Source organism: Canis lupus, chromosome 4, assembly GCF_003254725.2.
Source record: "Canis lupus dingo isolate Sandy chromosome 4, ASM325472v2, whole genome shotgun sequence".
Taxonomy (NCBI): domain Eukaryota; kingdom Metazoa; phylum Chordata; class Mammalia; order Carnivora; family Canidae; genus Canis; species Canis lupus.
The window spans coordinates 62,789,238-62,806,976 of NC_064246.1; the positions used below are offsets into that span (position 1 = coordinate 62,789,238).

A 17,739-nucleotide genomic window follows, 5' to 3' on the forward strand; every position below is an offset into this window, starting at 1 on the left:
AAATCTTAAAAAAAAAGAAAAGAAACTCTTCCCTTCAATTCTTGATTCCATCACACTCCCATGGTAAATATTGCCTGTTTTCAGTTAAGCAATGCCATGAAGATTTTTGAATTATTTGAAAACAAATAATTTACTAAATGGATGGAAGTGCTGTTACTGAAATATGTCCTTTACTTTATTGTTTCACTAATGTCATTATGACTTTATGAAAAATTAAGCATGATTTCACAATACATGAATGGATTTTGAGAATTCTGTTGACCACAGTACAAAAAGAAGTCAAATATAAAAAGAAATAATTGGTACTCTTTCTTTTCATGTTATATAAGTAGTTCAATGCCTAACTACTTATGGTTACTTAAAAACAGACAATTACATTAGAAGAATTCCTTTAAACTCTCCTACTTTTATGGTACATTAAACACTTTTGTGAACGGGTAGATATTTTTCTCATGTAGGAAAAAATTACATTTATGGTTTAGAAACATTAACTGACAATAAATGTTAAACAACAACAGAAATCCCCTGCAGGTTAAGCTTAGTTATTCAGATTTTTTTTCCAAGAGGGGTTAGTTGTGAAAGAATTATAAACCTCAGGAACCCAAATTCATTTGACAAAAATATACCAATTTAATTCATAAATATAAATGTAATGCAACTTCATTATAACAACGTGGATATTGAATATAAAAACAATAATCTCATATTCTTTATTGACTAAATACTGTTATTGTTCTCTTATTCAGAAACAGGTATCCTCTGTTTAGCACCAGCCACAATGCAAGGTCAGATAACATTGTTAAAAAGTGTTTTTTTGTTTTTTTTGTTTTTGTTTTTTTTACTATTCTGAGAGCTCAGATCATGATGACATGGCAAATAACAGAAAAAAGAAACTAGATAAAAGGATAAAATACAAAATAATGCTTCTGTAAAGAAAACTTAAAAGAGAATTAAATCTAGTTTCCCAAGAGAGATAGAGGAAAAAAATCAATTAATTCATGAAGACAAGAAGCGAGCCTAGCATTGAACCCACTTATCATTTAAGGGTAGGAATGTGTAGGTTTAACTTCTTACTTGTGCATACTCTTTCCTTATAGTCTTGCCACTCCCGTGATAAATGTACACAGCTCCCCCATGATCATCTTCCAGGGGAGCTCCAATCACAATGTCATCAAATCCATCAAGATTGAGGTCTCTCACAGCAGCAATAGCTGTTCCGAAACGAGCCCCACATGGCTCATTTTTGTTTTCTTTTGTGCATGAATTATGCTTTAGAGATGAGCAGCAAGTCTGCTTAATGGGTTCCAGGCTCATTTGATATTCAAACCTTGTCTGGAAGAAAGATAAACAGGATACTTATGGATTTCTATCATTACTGCAGCACAGTGAAATTTTTAAGTACATGCTAAATCAGTGCTATTAAAAACCATTTGTATATCAATGGTAAAGTTTGTAAAATTTCTTAAAAAGGGTGCTTTCTGAGAGCAAAGATAAAGATTTTAAAGAACAGATTGCAGAAGTATGGGGAGGAAGACATATTGAGGATTTTAATGGATTCTCTTTTTAATGCAACCAAGTGAGTATATAACTCACAGTATGTTTTTAAAGCCGAATAACTGAATTTTTAAATCCTCAATTCAGGTCTCTCTCTTTCCTTCATCCAAAATTTGCTTCTTTGGAAAGTCTCTATATAGTCTCCCCTATAGGGCAAAGAGGAAATTGACTTTTTTTCAAAAAGCAAACTTTCCCCAAAGCTATATAGAGTGAAAACAAAACAAAGCAAAACAAAAAACTCAATAAGGAACAGAAAGTATTAGTAATGATGGTCAGGAACACATTTTCTAGAAAAAAAGGGAAAAAAAGCACAGGACCAAAAAATATTGATGGGAAAAAGGGAACAAAATGATAGGAAGAAAGATATGCAACTTATGGATTAAAACAATTAATTGGACAGACTCTAAGAATTTAAAAGCTAACCAGATGAATATTGACTTTTCTGTAAACAACAACAAAACAAAACAAACCCCCCAAACTGCCCAAAACACCAACCCCCAAACCCAAAACTCTTCTAATGAAGATCAAAAATTATTTCACCTAATAAATGATGTCTAAGGTCAGGAGTTGAAAACAAAATCTCACTCCAGCCCAATGAAGTATTCCAAAGACTGTAGTAGTTTGCTGAAACTGTCTGGTGTCACCGACATATAGTTTACTATTTCAGTCTCTGCTTTCCCAGCTTTACCTGTTTTTGACAGTTAATGCATTTTAACTGCTAATATTCCCAACACCCCTAGGCCAGAGGTATGAATGGCTGCCCTGTGAGTTTATTTAGCATTTTAAACAGATTTATATTTATCTTTATATTTTATGCTAAAAAAAATATTTCACATTTCCAAGCAGAGAATGCCTAACGGCTTGAACTACCTTATTAGAATTCTAAAATGTTCATTTAGAAACTGAGGAGTTGGTGGGGGTAAAGAGGTCCTGAAAGATTCTTTGCTCCTTTTTCTAAAGTGAGTACCAAATTGGAACTGCATTATTTATTTGAAATTGAAAGAAAGGAAGAGATACTCTCAACATTCTACTAGGCCCAGAGGTACCATTACCTGATTCAGAGCATACACATACACTTTTCCTTGTTCCTCTTTCTCCGTTCCCATGTACATGGGAGCCCCGACCAGAAGAATGTCAGTGTTAGAATCTTTATCAATGTCAATTGTTGTTAAAACACTGCCAAAATAGGAACCGATCTAGGGTACAAAACAAAACAAAATAATCTGATGAACATCAGAAATTCTCAAGATAGCTAAAAGCCTGCATTTCTTTTACTTATACTAATCTAGAAGAGTAATTGAGATTCAGATAGATATAGAAATAGAAATAAAATATAGAAATGGATTCTACCTGAGAGCTCTTTATTGGCTTTTGTGGGAGGCTAATAATCAGACCCATCCTTCAGGATGAGCAGCTGTCCCAGATTCTGCAGCTTGAAAGTAAGAGAAATGGCTTCCTTTAGATTTCATCCTAGCATCTCTTACTTCTTCAAAAAGCAGAAAGGATAATGAATGCCACCATGATTTTTTTTAGGGAAATAAAATGAGATTGAACAATAATAGGCATTCTAGGTTGGCTTCAATATATGTTTATATACCATAGTATGAAAATATGAAATAAAATACAATATGAAGAATTGATTTGTCTTGGAATACTGGTACAGTGTATTTCACCTTGTAGACTTCGAAGTTTACTCAACAAAATGGCTAAGTCTTATGTGAGTGAAATAAATCAGTCAGAAAGACAATTATCATATGCCTTTACTCATATGTGGAATGTAAGAAACAGCGCAGAGGATCATAGGGGAAGGGAGGGAAAACAGAATGGAAAGAGATCAGAGAGGGAGACAAACCGTAAGAGACTCTTAGTCATAGGACACAAACTGAAGGTTGCTGGAGAGGAGCGGGGTAGGAGTTTGGGGCAACTGGGTGATAAGCATTAAGGAGGGGATGTGATATGATGAGCACTGGGTGTTATATGCAAACTGATAAATCACTGACCTCTACCTCTGAAACTAATGATGTACTATATGTTGGCTTATTGAATTTAAATTAAAAAAACCTATCAGTGCTAAGAGACAAAAAAAAAAAAAAAGGCTAAGTCTTGTCTTAGCATCTGTGGAAGATAGAAAAATATAAAAGGATTGCAGGGAGACCATCCCCTTGCAGCAATGTTTTTTTTCTTTTAAAGATATGGATGCATTTTAGAGAAATGCAGGAGACTAACACTTCATTATCTAAATGCAATAACCTTACCAAATATTGACCTATGTTTAATATTTGATGCTTTTGATAATTCTCTTATTGAAACTTCCTGTCTTGGCTTCCATGATTTTAATTTTGCTCTCCTGATTCTGCCATAATATCATAGGCCATTCTTTGCTTTCATCTCTGCTAGCTCCTTTTCCTCCTCCCATGCCCTAGATTTTGGCATCCCCTAAACTAAGACCTGAACTTTCCCCCCCTTCTCCTCTCCTAGATGGGTAATCCTTCCAAACATTTCTATTACTGAAAGTTGCAAATTTCATTCTATCTCCTCTCAAGGCTCCAGTTCTACATTCCTAGACATTGCTAGACACTTAGACAACTGCTAGACACTGACTTTCGAATGTTCTTTCCTCATAGGTTATGAAGGGTTTAAAAGTTTTTTTTTTAAGTTGAATTAATTACAAACATAAATAAAATGCTGTAAGATCTAGCAATCTTGGGACTTCATGCTCCCATGACAATAGCTATCTGGAGCTGAGTGGGCACTAAATGTTTAGGTGGCTCATGAGCTGTCCAGGCCATGGTTCCCACCATTTCCTGTTGTTTTCTGTGCAGTAGCTTTATTTATTTACTTTACCTTCCTGGCACCCATAACCGTTTGAATTTGTGCTTACTGTTACAGGAAACATGCAAAACCAAATACCATTAAAAAAAATATCTACACTGCTGGAGTTGATGACATTCTAATAATGGTGCCACCTTTCTCCCAGATTACCAGGCTTGAAACTTAAATTATTCATAATTTAAATCATTTGTAACTTTCATGAGCAATTTTCACAAAATTTTCACTTCCTGTCTTGTAGACAATTAATAGAGTGATATCAGACCTAAGATGTCATACAAAATGCTTCATTTTACAATCTTGTCAGTTCCTCGGTATTTATGTCTACTATACTCCTTCCTTTTCCATTTTTATTGGTGATACATTATTTTAGGCTCTCCTCACCTTATCCTTGCTACAGCAATAGCCTTTTAAAAATTGTTGATGCATTTTCTGATTACAAATGTGGGCAAAGGGCTAATAAAACTCTTTCACCAGGTTTTATTATTTTATATATATGATAATTTTTATATATGAGACTCCTACTTTTGGTTCACTCTAACTCTGTTCCTCTGGACATCTATGGGGAAAGGATTTCAATTATATTACTAAGCAATATTGAGAGTGGTAAAAATAATGTCTCATTGGGACACTGCATTTAGGCTGTGGGGAACTATAAATACGTGATTGAGATAACACAGTGTAAGCTTATCAGGATGACTCTGACTACTGCATGTCCTTAAGCTAATGGAGCCCTGGAAGCTAATATCTATGGTGTTGTTATGAAAGGTATTGGCTCCTGTGGGGCGTTAAAGAGAGGACAGCTCTGTACTTGCCCAATGTATCTGTCTCCTCTCACCCAAGCTGTTCTGTTGGGCCGCTGTGAGTACACCTGCAGGGGATGAAGGCTGATGCTTCCCCGCCTTTTGGAGTAGTCAGTGATGGGAGGAGTGTAGAGGGGCAGTCTGATGAGCTGGGATATGTAGTGAAGCCCTAATGATTGCAACACAATACTAACCAACAGCATAGATGTTTCAGTTTAAAAGTATTTACATATATTTATGTTTGCATATTGCATGTATAATTTCTTAAACTCTTTTTAGTATTTCTCAATATTTCTCAGTATCACCTAATGAGAATGTTTGGATTTTACATGTTATAACTTCCCATGACCACCAGGAGAAAATCCAATTTCTTTAGTTTGCCGTTTGAAGCCTTACACAATTGGGGTTCACATTATCTTTTTAACTGGCTCTTCTGCTTTTTCTACCTATCCAGTCTATTTTTCCTTCTAGACTAGCACAAATCTTATCTTGTATTGAGACTTTTGGCACCAATTCTAGCTTAAAAAATCTTCCCATCTTCTGAGTTTACTGTATATGCCACTGGCATTTTCAAGCCTCTTGATGTTTTAGATATTTTTTATGTATATATTTGTATATCTGTATCTATATAATCATCTATACATCTTATCTCCACTTCCATGTAACTGAAATATTCCTGAGGCCAAAGATGCAGGCATTTTACATCCCCACAAGGAAGCTAACATGGAGCCCTGTTTAATAAAGTTGATATTGACTATGAGAGAATTTTTTCTTTCAAAGTTTAGGACAATAGATGATTCATTTAAATCTGCAGAGAGTATAAATGGATTAATTTAAAACAATAATTTTCAAGCTTACCTGTTCTCCACTGAGCGTCTGGAGAATCTTGATGTCTCCATCGTCCATCCTGTAGATGACAACCTGGCCTGTATGATTATACCGTGGCTGTCCAGCAATGTACAGCACAGCTCCAGAAACAGTGGCAGAGTTCACTGTGTAGCCTAACAAAAGAGAGATGCCAGATGTCAGATGTACTACCTGACCCCTTAAAATCTGTACAGAATAAATTAAGAACCATTTTAAGTGACAGTGAGAATTATTTTTTATGTCTTTATATAGATTTATCTTGTTTTTGAAAATATTAATTTAAGTTTGTCTTGGTAGAAGCTTTTAGCATGCTTTCTGATTATCTATTGCGACTGCTTTGTCCACTTCCCCACCCCTGTTTTTCATTGTTTAAAGGCAAAAATGATGTAACAGTGATGACAGAAGAAGGAAAAAAAAAACTCCACAAAAAAATCCCTCATAATCCCAATTCACCACTTTGTAATAAATCAATTGTACTTTATCTGGACATATTATAAAGACTGATAATTTTGATAATTATTAATTTATTTTATTATTTTATATGATAAAAATAATTTTATATAGTTCGAATCACAGGAAATGTAAGCCTTTTCTGTGTTGCTGCTCTAGATTATTTATTTATTATCTATTTATCTATATATATATTTATTTATTTATTTGAAAGCTAAGGTGCGAGCCTGCTCCTGAGGCAGGGGGAAGAGCAGAGGGAAAGGGAGAGAGAGAATCTTAAGCAGGCTCCATGCCTAGCATTGAGCCCCACACAGGGCTTGATCTCTCAACCCTAAGATCATGACCTGAGCTGAAATCAAGAATCAGATACTTAATCGACTAAGCCACCCAGATACCCTTGCTGCTGTAGATTTTTAAGTAGTAATTTTAAGTAGCTGACGTTTATTTCTCTAAGTTAAGGCATAAGGGCATTACGTTTCTACCAAAGGACCATTCCCCAATAATATGGAAGGATTTTTTAGGTGGTTTTAAATTTTTTGTTATTATACCTAAGCCTGCAAAGACATCCTTGAACATTTAATTTTTTTCCTTCTTTTGGATTTTTATGGTGATAAAATTCAAGGAAAAATTACTGGATCAAATTTTCAATTCCTTCAGTGTCTAGCAAATTGTTTCCAGAACATTTGTACTAATTTATTCTACGAACAGCCAAAGGACAGACTAATTTCATCAAATTCCCCCCAAACATTGGGTATCATTACTGTTATTTAACTTTGTGAATGTTCTAATAGATGTTAAACATAATCTAACAATAATATTTTGCTGTGAATTTAATTTGCATTTGTTTGGTTAAAAGGAAGTAGATGGGGTGATGGGTGAAACAGGTGATAGGCATTAAGGAGGGCACTTGTGATGAGAACCAGGTGATGTAAGGAAGTGCTGAATCACTATACTGTACATCTGAAACTAATATATACTATATGTTAACTAATTGGAATTTAAATTTAAAAAGTGAGCTTTGACATTCCTCTTTTTAATTGGGCTTTCATTTTTTGTGTCAGATAATTCTTAATTTTTACGTGAAGAATTAAATTTATTCTTTGTGTCCATAGAGAACAAAGCTCAATCAATGAATAAAAATTGCCATGTGCACATTTCAACTCTACAGAAGGAAGAAATGTTCTAGTAACCAGATCTGCCCATCAGCGGAGCAGAGGCAGATTATTTTTCCAAATAGCACAGACTAGTATTTCTTACTAAGAAAAAGATTATTTTGAAATTTTTTTTCCAAGTGTTTTACTACAAGTTTATAGTTTTCACTTTCTTACATTTTTGTAAAGGAGCAGAGGTTTTTGTACTAAAACATGTTTGATTCTCACAAGTGCTAAAGGCACACAATTCCTCAGGCATTTTTCCTTCATGAATATTTTTCTCACATTGTCATTTCTTCATCTTTCTTTGAGCTTCTAAAAAAATTGCACATAATAAATTGTAAACTATTCTTTTTCAAACAAGAAATTTTACTAAACAAGTGCTGATGTTACGAACCACAATATTGCTTAAAAAATAAAAGCTTTAAGGTCATGTTTATACATAAATAAAATAAAAAAGGAGAATCTGAAAAACAAAGCTGTTTTATTTTATGTCACTCTACTAAAAAATATTAAGACGGGATAGGCCTAAGAGTGTTAGTATACTTTAATTTTTTTTTAACTTACAAAGCTATGAATGCCAACTGATAAAAGAACTTTTAAAAAAAGTTTCAAATTATGTTTGAGGCTTGGGGTTGTATCATTATTTGGTTAATTAATTTCAATAATTTGAACTTGGTAACTACAGCTATTAACTGAAGTCTTCAGAAAGACAGTACCTACCCGTGAGGTAGTTGCTGGTTAAAGCTCAGGTGTCTAAAGACAATGAAGAGGGAGAGAGAAAGAAGGCCATGTAACATCTAATTTTCTTGAAAGGAAAATAATTATAAACATCCAATTTTAATCTTGCTTTCTGAAGAGAAAAAAAGTACAAAATTGAAGAGAAAGGAAAATTCATAGCATAGTCTGCTGCATGGATTTAGAAATAGATCCTGTCAGCTTTCATAATTTACTCCTTGGGGAAAGTGCTACGATCTGGTGAGGTAATGGGAAATAGGTATGTTCTGCTTTGATTTCATGCATTTGTCTCATATCTTTACTTTTTCTCTTGAATATGTCTGGCATGATTAGAAAGGGGCAGGCCGTGGGTGGAGGAGGCAGAGAACGAGACTTCAAACATGTTCTCACCATCAAAACCACTTGCTAAATGCATATTATCCTAGTGGAAAGATGGGTGAGCGGCTGTCCCCTGAGAGCTTCAACAGCTTCTATTTCTACTTCTTTCTCATAATTACTGATTAGTATGAGATTTTTTTTTAATACAGCATCTACCTTTCACTTTGTTCCCTCCATAAGACTTTCCACAGCCTAACAACTTGCAGTCCACACAGATTTCAGACTAACGCATTCAAACTCTTCTTAATTTTTAAATCACACAAGCAGATATTTTGAAAACCCCATTTCAGATTTGGAATAATATTTGGGGTATAAAGCTATTTTTCTTCTCTGGCCTCTTTCTGTGTGCTTTTTTGTTTTAAAAGAATTCGACTGTAAACTTTATGTTGGCAAAATATCCTATGTGCTAATGTGTGATTAAGCTAATGAAATTATTTCTAAGATATAAAATCATTTAAGCACATTGTGGACAATATACCCCAAATTTCCTTTTCTGGGCGGAAAGAAATCATATGTTATAAATACTGTGGTTAAGAATGAAGGTTCTTAGTTTTTTCTTGCTCACAGTAGTATCTTTAAGTTTTAAATTCACTAAGCCTGCTTTAAGCAACCATGAATCCAAGCTTTCAGGGAATAGATTTAGGATTCTTAAAACTATTCGGTTTTAAGGAATTTTATCACATAATAACTCAGAATACTAAAAGAACTATAGTGTTCTCAAAATGTGTGAGCTTTTTAAAAAAGATTTTATTTATTTTAGAGTGTACACCAGAATGTAAGGTAGGGATGGGGTCGTTTGAGAGGGAGAGGGAGAGCAAGAGGGAGGGAGAATCTGAAGCAGACTCGGAACTGAGCATGAAACCTGATTTAGGACTCAATTCCAGGACCTTGAGCTGAAACCAAGAGTTGGATGCTTAATCAACCCAGGTGCCCCCAAATTTGTGAACTTCTTAAAATGTCACACACATCTTTTTGGACTTCATGCTATATCTTTAATTTGTAAATGTCTTTAATTTTGAAATGAACACTGGAGTAAGAATCAAGAGATCTAGATTCTAGTCCAGATCTGTCATAGGTAGCTATGACATCATTCTTCTATTCCTTAATATCTTAACTTGGAAAGTTGGATGTTTACTATATGCTAAGATCTCTTTTAAATGTATATGAATCTTAAGCCCAACCTCTTTATGTTATAGCATAATCCTCCAAATATTTAAAAGATATTCAGTGTACATTTTGTTTCCTAACCATCAATTTCTTCAAATTTTGCAGGGGGTGGGGAAGGGGAGAAAGAAATTGTTTCCAGATCGGTATCCTTTAGATAATCCTAGTTTGGCATTTTCTTTTGTAATGTGTGATGTTTAGAATAATGGAATACTCTAGTTGCTCTTTGACCACAGCAGAATGTAATAGGACTTTTATAAGAAATAAACTAGCTTCCATAAATGCAGTTCAACTTGTATTAAGGGGTTTGAGCACTCACATTATATTTGCTGCTTACAGACATATTTTTATTTTTTATTTTTATTTATTTATTTATTTATTACAGACATATTTTTAATTATCTAAAACCTTCAGGCCTTTCATTTTTCTTAAGTCCTGCCGCCTCTACAGTTTTAAGACAGGAGATGTGTGGATCTACTAGTAAAGACCTCTTACCTTTCTTGTAAAATAGAAAGTAACTTGAATAGAGAGAAAAAAGGCTTGCCTCCAGGACAGAAAGATCCCGTAAAGGAATGCTAACATAGTAAAATATGAACAATGAAAGGTATTTGTTTTCTTTACCACTGCACCCCCAGCACCAAGAACAATGCCTGGGGTAAAATAGGTATTGGTCAAATATTTGCTGAGTGACTAAAGAGTTGGGAAACTATAGCCTGAGTTTTTTTTTTTTTTTTTTTTTCATCCTAGGCCCTCCTAATTGTTTAAAGGATCATTTAGTGATAGAATAGTTCCCTGCTATCTCCTAGGCAGCTGGGTACAGATTGAGAATAAGGTGATACCTGACATATACTTTGTCATTCCAGACAAGTCTTTGAAAAATAAGATGACATTACACCTCAATATTTGTCTGATTTAATGGAACTATTAAAGAAGCTATATGACAAGACAAATTAAAATTTTCTCTTCCAAAATTAGGACCCATAGAAAGAAACTTATGATATAGGATATTTTAGAGAAAATGGGAGTCTAATCTTGACAATATTAGCTGAATCAAGGTTTCTCTTTTTTATCATCATTTCCTGTCCACCAGGTACAAAGCTCTTCTTGAAGTTAATGAGAATATCAGACACAAAGAGACCTCAAAATGTGCACATATCAGCCTAAATCATTCTTGCACTAGAGAGCCCTTTTGAGAGAGTGTGACCTCCATGTTCTATTATTCTGATTACTGCTCAGAAACTAAGTCTGCTTAGGAACTTGCATGGGTCCATAAAATGTCTAACTCTTGGAAGTGAGTTACATGGTTATAAGTAAGTCTATATAAATATAAGCAAATAATGCTAAAAATAAAAAACAAAAGCAAACAATGCTAAAAATAAAAACAAAACCAAAAATAAAAACATAATAATTTTCTATCGATTACATCCAAACTTTACCTAAATAAGAAGCAAGAGGTTCATTCTTTTTGGTAGACTCAACATTAAAGGTTGTGTTGTGGGGGATTATGATTTGATTAGCCTTTTGCATGACGACAGTTCCATTCCAATCATAGGCTCCTACTGCTCCAAGCATGACCCAGTCCTTATAACCAAATAAAGAAAACAAATGATGTTTAACAAAATAGTAAGAATGTAGCATTAACAATATGATAAATTCTATTTAAAGTGCTTTACATATATTAACTCATACAATTTTCAAAATAACACGACAGTAACTTGGCAGAGTAAGTAACTTGCCCTAAGTTATACAGTACAATAGCCCATTGAAATGTCAATATTCCTTTGCATGAATTCTGATGCATTTTCTTTCACCAACCACAAATGATATATTTCCTAATCTTGTCTTTCTGCTTAATTCTGGGTGCCAAGAATCCTAGGTCTTGAACATGGAATTCTAGCAAGATATTTGAAAACACTGAAATTGGGAAAAAGATACATTCCATATCATTAGCAACTATTTTAAGTATTTCATTTAGCCAGATGTATAATTACATTGGGCAGACCTCAAAATGTTTGATTCACAATTATTAGTACAATATAGTGAACTGTGTGAAATAAGTTGTTTTCCTAGTAAATTTGTGAGATGCCATTTTCCTATTTGGATTAGAAAGTCATCACGGTCAGAATAACGGCTCAAGCCATAAACTGCTAGTTGCATTTATAATGTTGATGCTTGGGCATTGCTTTTGGGAGTGAAAACCTTAAAAAAAAAGAAACTTCATTTTCTACCAATTGGTCAATGTACCTGTGAATAATGAGCACTGAAGCCCGTCTGAGACATTTCCATTTCAAACGAAGCTGCTGACTGGTCAGCTGTAGCTATAACAGAAAGATAAATGCCTATTAGCACACGGTTGACTTGGAGAAGACAGGCTAATTAGAGTCTGGGCTTTTAACCAACCAGAACTTCCAACTTCTTTTGAGTTGTGTTCAGCTACACATTTCTCAACCCAAAATTCCTAGGTAGGGCTGGGTGGAGGAAAGAGAAGATTAGCAGAAGGCCATGACTAAATTCTTGACTGATGGCTTCCCCATCCTTGCTGGAGAAGTTGAGAAATCTCCATTCATGCTTCTGATCTTATATTCCATCATGCCCATGGATGATATGGCACTTTGGATCCACAGAATTAAAGTTGAAAGTACTGAAGTTGGACACCTGTCTTCCCTTCACACCATGGGAATCCTGCTCAGACACTGGGCTAAACTTACCTGTTATGTTCCAGGGCTAAACAAATTTTATTCACACATTTAAAGAGGTCTCTTGTTTCTACCAGCCTCACCTATATTTCCAGCTATAGATCCCCTCAGAATACCATTATTTGATAAAGGGTGCAGGGATTCTGGGTTTGTATTTGCTCTAATTTCTGGTGGTAGGTATCAGTCACAGATTGGGAAGAGACTTTTGGATGGTCTCTAGGTCATATTTAAGAAAAAATTTTTTAATCGTATTTTTTTAATAGAATCTGTACCCATTTTTAAAGTCAATGGTCTGTATGAGGTTCAATAGCAACCATTAAGTCTTTTTATCTTTCCAAGAGCTCCATGAATATGAACAGTTTTAATGAGGATTTCTATGGGCAAGATTCTATACTCACTTTTAGGCCCTTTACTGAAATACAGAGACAATCCAGAGCATTCCATGGAAAATGTGCTATTCTCAAAATATTCACCAACCCAAAGCCACAACCTCCTAAGGGGATTGAGAGAATGTTGATTCATTTGCTTTCAGTTGGGAGTTACTGATTTATTTGGCTTTGCAAATAAGTTAAAAATAGTGCATAATTTTAGGAGTCAGTCATGCCTATTGAGGCATGATAATAATTAAATTTGTGAAATCAAACTCATTTACTAGTTATTTACTGTTATAAATTTATTAACAAATATATCTGTGGTTGCCTTCTTTTAGGACTAGGTTAAATGAGGATATCAATCAAGAATTCAAATATATCATTTTAACCTCACATATGAATTATCATCTAATTTAAATGACTGAGGTGTACTTTAACTTTGAGGTTTTAAATCCACAATGCTTTATGGTGTCTTTTTAAAATTATCTTTGCAAGGCCAATTTTAAGAGCGCAGCAGCAAAGACCTGCTGCCTATTTCTAGAATCTTCTGGGGTTCTGCTTAGGGAGCTACGTGATAGTCTGCCTAAATTGTCCTCATGGTAATAGCTCCTTGTACATCTCTAAACTTCTTGCTGTTAACTCCTCCCCAGACCGTTCATGAGTACTGAGATAATCACTCTCCCCACTGCTCAGCGTCTGGTTAGAAATCTCAGCATTTCTCCCATTTGCTGGGAAAGGAAGACAGACTTCTTTTGATTGGGTAAGTTCACGGCCTGTTCTCGTCACTAGGTGGCGCTGACCGTGGCAAGCAGGAATTTCATAATTGTTCCTATTTACCATCTAAATATAAATGTTGATAAGAAGTGGCCACTTCCCAAGGAACAAGAAAGTGAAGCCCTTTCTGCTTTCATTATGAGAAAAACAAAAAAACAAAAAAACCCGAAAAAGGCTAGTCAAAGCACTGAGTTTGGTTAGGCCTGAAAGTTTACCAGTAAAGATGCAGGAGACATTTTAATCTGAGGATATTTAAAAAATAATTTTGCTTTTAAATACACAGACGTCTTTTTAGTGTCTGGGCATTCCAACGTGTAACAACGTGTAACGTGTAACTCATGGTGTGGTTAGTTTAGGAGTAACACAAAAATTTCATTTAAGGCAAATTGGGCTCCTCTTTCCCCAACAGCTGATAAAGGCTTCATTTCTACAAGTTCTACAAGGTTATATTTATTTGTTTACTTAGGGGAGGTTTAAAATGGAAACTGTATTGTATCATGCTTAACTATCTAATGTAACTAAGTCATTTCATTTAAATGGTCTTTAGAGATTGTTTCTATCATATCACACTATTGACATAACATATCACATTATTAAACATTAAGAGTGCACAATGACTTGGAAATCTTTGTATATTTCCTTGAGGCCAGCAAAGCGTACAGTCTGGCCTATTAGTAAATGACACTGGGATAGCTGCTGTGAGAGCAAAGCCACTTAAAAGTGACTTGTGCAAAAAATGTAGGATAGTTAAGTTCTTCAGAAGCAGCTGTGACTCCAGAGGGATAAGTAATTCAAGTGTTCAGGTTCTAAAGGTGCAGGGGAAAAGCAGCCAGGCAAAAGGGAAGGAGAGAAATGGAAGTGTGCATGGACTTAAAATGTTCATCAAATCTAAACTAAATCTGTCACTTACAGCAAGGTAAGTCACCACCAGCATTTTTTTAATTGAAAGAGAAGACAGAATGAAAATGAGAAATTATCAGAGTGCTTTGTACATAATAAGGGTTGTGGGGTCATACAGAAGTGAAAAAATTTTCCCTTCTTCCCTTCCAGGTTCCTTGGCTGGTTTAATAAGTAAACTGACCTAAAACAGATTAGCAGGAGGAAATTAAAACAAATTTAACTTCATATGAGAGCTCTCCTCCTCCAAATATGAGATTGAAGGACAAGTGGGGGCAATTGAAACTTATACGCCATCCCGACATAAGGACCGGGGGCTTCAAAGGGAGGAGGAAGTTTATAGGATATAAGAACAGATGTTTGGCAATTAGAAGTTTGCTATGCCATGCAGATAGGTCTTTAAGATTAAAAAGTTATCGTTGGTTATAGCTCGTTTTCTGGGCCAGCTGCTCTGTAAATTCTTTTAGGTATTTAAGGAAGAGGTAAAAGTATTTCCTGAGTCTGCTGGGTCTTGATTGCCTTTAGCTCAAAATAATCTATATGCCAAAGTGACATATTTTGGGATGGCCTATTTTACTCCCCTTTAGTTGTGAGGCATAATATATTTATTATCATGGGTCACTGTCAAATAAAGCTTAAAAGCCACTACTCTAAAATAATTTCTTTCCTTTCTATATATTTTAACATTCTGTTGTCAGTCACTTTTCTGCATTTTCCTCATCATTTGATACTCAGTCAAAATGGTGTACTTGTTTTACTTATGTCTGTTTCTCATTTTATCTTTCTGTTTTCCATTATCAGGTCATATCACGGTGACTGAGAAGATGCTTTTAAACTCCTACGTTTAAATGTGAAAACAACTGTCCTTCTGTGTGTCCTCACAAGGATAGGGTCCACTGGATTCAAATGAGGCATAAGTGCAGAACTCTCTGGAAAGAGGGAAAGAGACATGTTCTCTTAGGCTCCAGTTATCAGAGAACATGAAGAAAGAGGCCTTTTCAGTTTTTCTGGCATAACAATTCTAAAGACATTTTTTTGCAAGGCAAGGGCTAGTTTCAAAGTAATTTGTTACTTGACATCTACCAAAGGCAGAGGAAGGAATGCCATGACTCACTATCCTCAGTAGCCGATCACCATTACAAAATTGAAGAAAAAATCTACAAAAAAGAATTATGACTTAGACAAATATAGTGAAGCTGCCATGAGAGTTGAGGCAGAGTTCCATGAAGACCTTTAAAGTGGGCAAGAAGCAAAATAGAAGAAAATAAATGAACAACGAAGTGACTGCAAACAAGAACAGTTCCATAGAAGCCCAAAATAATAATAATAATAATAATAATAATAACAAATTAAAAAAGAAAACTTGAGCTATGTCTCCATTTTCTAAACCTGTGTCACAGAAAAAGGCTAAATCGCGTGGGCACATTTTTGTTCTGGTGAGTCTACACTGACCATTGCCTTCCCCCAGTCCTTACATCCTTACAGAGAGAGCTGCCAACAGAGTCAGTGTTGTGTAAGATAGCCATCTCAGGGACAGATTTACATTAAAGGGCATTGTTCCATTAAAGGGCTATTGTACACACTAAAAGTGCATGAGCCGTGTAGTAGTAATAAATACCAAAAACCCATTACATTGACTTTAAGTTGTAGAGAAAACATGCAGACTTATAAGAACTCGTCCTACCTTCCAAGGCAAATATTCTTTCTCCCAGAGCTTCAACAATAGTGACTAGAGCCAATTCATCAGAGACATTGAAGAAATGCTTCTCAGTGGGTTCACTTGCAATTGATTTTATTTCTTCCACAAATTTTTCAGTGCTTAGATTTCCTCTGTTATAGCTCCCAAGAATCTAAGACATGACAAAATGGCAAGAATATACTTAAATTCTATGTGTTAAATAAGGATCTCAAGAATTTTTGTCAATAAACAGGAGAGTGTATAATACCTTAATACAATGCAATTTTTATGTATTTCCACATTCTTGGAAGAACAATCTTCAGATTATGTAGATTCCCTAATATTAACTGTTACATACTGTAATTAGTGTAGGAAAATATAAAGGGCAATCTTGTATGTTTGTGAAAGTTTCTTCTCCTGCATTCTGTGTCCCTCTTTATGAACAGCTCTATCTCTAAAGCCTGACAGTTCAAAAGTAATGTTATAGTTTCTGAATGTCTTTGGCATTATTCCAGCCCATGCCACCACCATTTGCTGGCAAAAGCAATTAGCATGAGTTACTTGATCTTGAATAGGAAGTTCTTCTTGATAATCTTACCAAGAGCCCAGTCCCATTACACATTTTTTTAAACAGATATTAAACTAAATAGTAATCTAATTTGGCAATCTAGAAAACAGATAATCAGGATATTCCTGTTTGAAACCAAATGCTCAAAACTTTTTAGAGAAAAGGGAGAGGCAGGAATTATCTATTATGGTTAACCGCAGTTATTTAGATTTCTTAGCAGATTTTCTCAAACATCTATTTTATTTTTTAAAGTAAGGTTTATTGAGATATAATTTATATACGGTGAAACCCACCCTTTTTAGATATACAATTCTGAGTTTTGACAAACCCACACAGATGTTACTACCACTTCAAGATGTAGAACATTTCTATCAGTGTTCTTTCTTGCCCCTTTGTAGTCAATCCCTTCCTTCTCCTAACCCTTACAACCACTGATATATTTTCTGTTCTTAAGGCTTTGCTTTTTCAAGAATGTTATATTTATGAAACCATATAGCACGTAGCCTGTTGTGTCTGACACCTTTCACTTTGCCTAATACTTCTGAGAGTCATTCATGTTGCCTCATGTATCAGAAGTTCAGTGTTTTTATTGCTAGTAGGATCCCACTGGATGGATGCACCCAAACTGGAAAGAGTCCAAATGTCTACAAACAGTAAAGTATGGAACAAATTGTGGTAGATTCATGCAATGTATAATAAAAAAATGAATTACTAAGGCACAAAATATCATGGGTAATCGTTATGTTGAGTGAAAAGTTAAACACAAAAGAGTAATACTGTATAATTTAATTTACATAAAACAGAATAGGCAACTTAAGCTA

At 34.7% G+C, this 17,739-nt stretch overlaps 1 protein-coding gene across 1 annotated transcript in view; it reads right to left on the minus strand.

Annotated features, from left to right (window-relative positions):
- ITGA1 (integrin subunit alpha 1) overlaps positions 1-17,739 on the minus strand; it is a 160,888-nt gene that overhangs the window by 40,422 nt on the left and 102,727 nt on the right. Inside the window, exons 9-14 of the mRNA XM_025435006.3 lie at positions 16,357-16,522; positions 12,179-12,252; positions 11,371-11,515; positions 6,045-6,187; positions 2,607-2,750; positions 1,075-1,332 (exon numbers count right to left, since the gene is read on the minus strand). Coding sequence (XP_025290791.1) covers positions 1,075-1,332; positions 2,607-2,750; positions 6,045-6,187; positions 11,371-11,515; positions 12,179-12,252; positions 16,357-16,522 — 930 coding nt within the window. The remainder of the gene's footprint in view (positions 1-1,074; positions 1,333-2,606; positions 2,751-6,044; positions 6,188-11,370; positions 11,516-12,178; positions 12,253-16,356; positions 16,523-17,739) is intronic.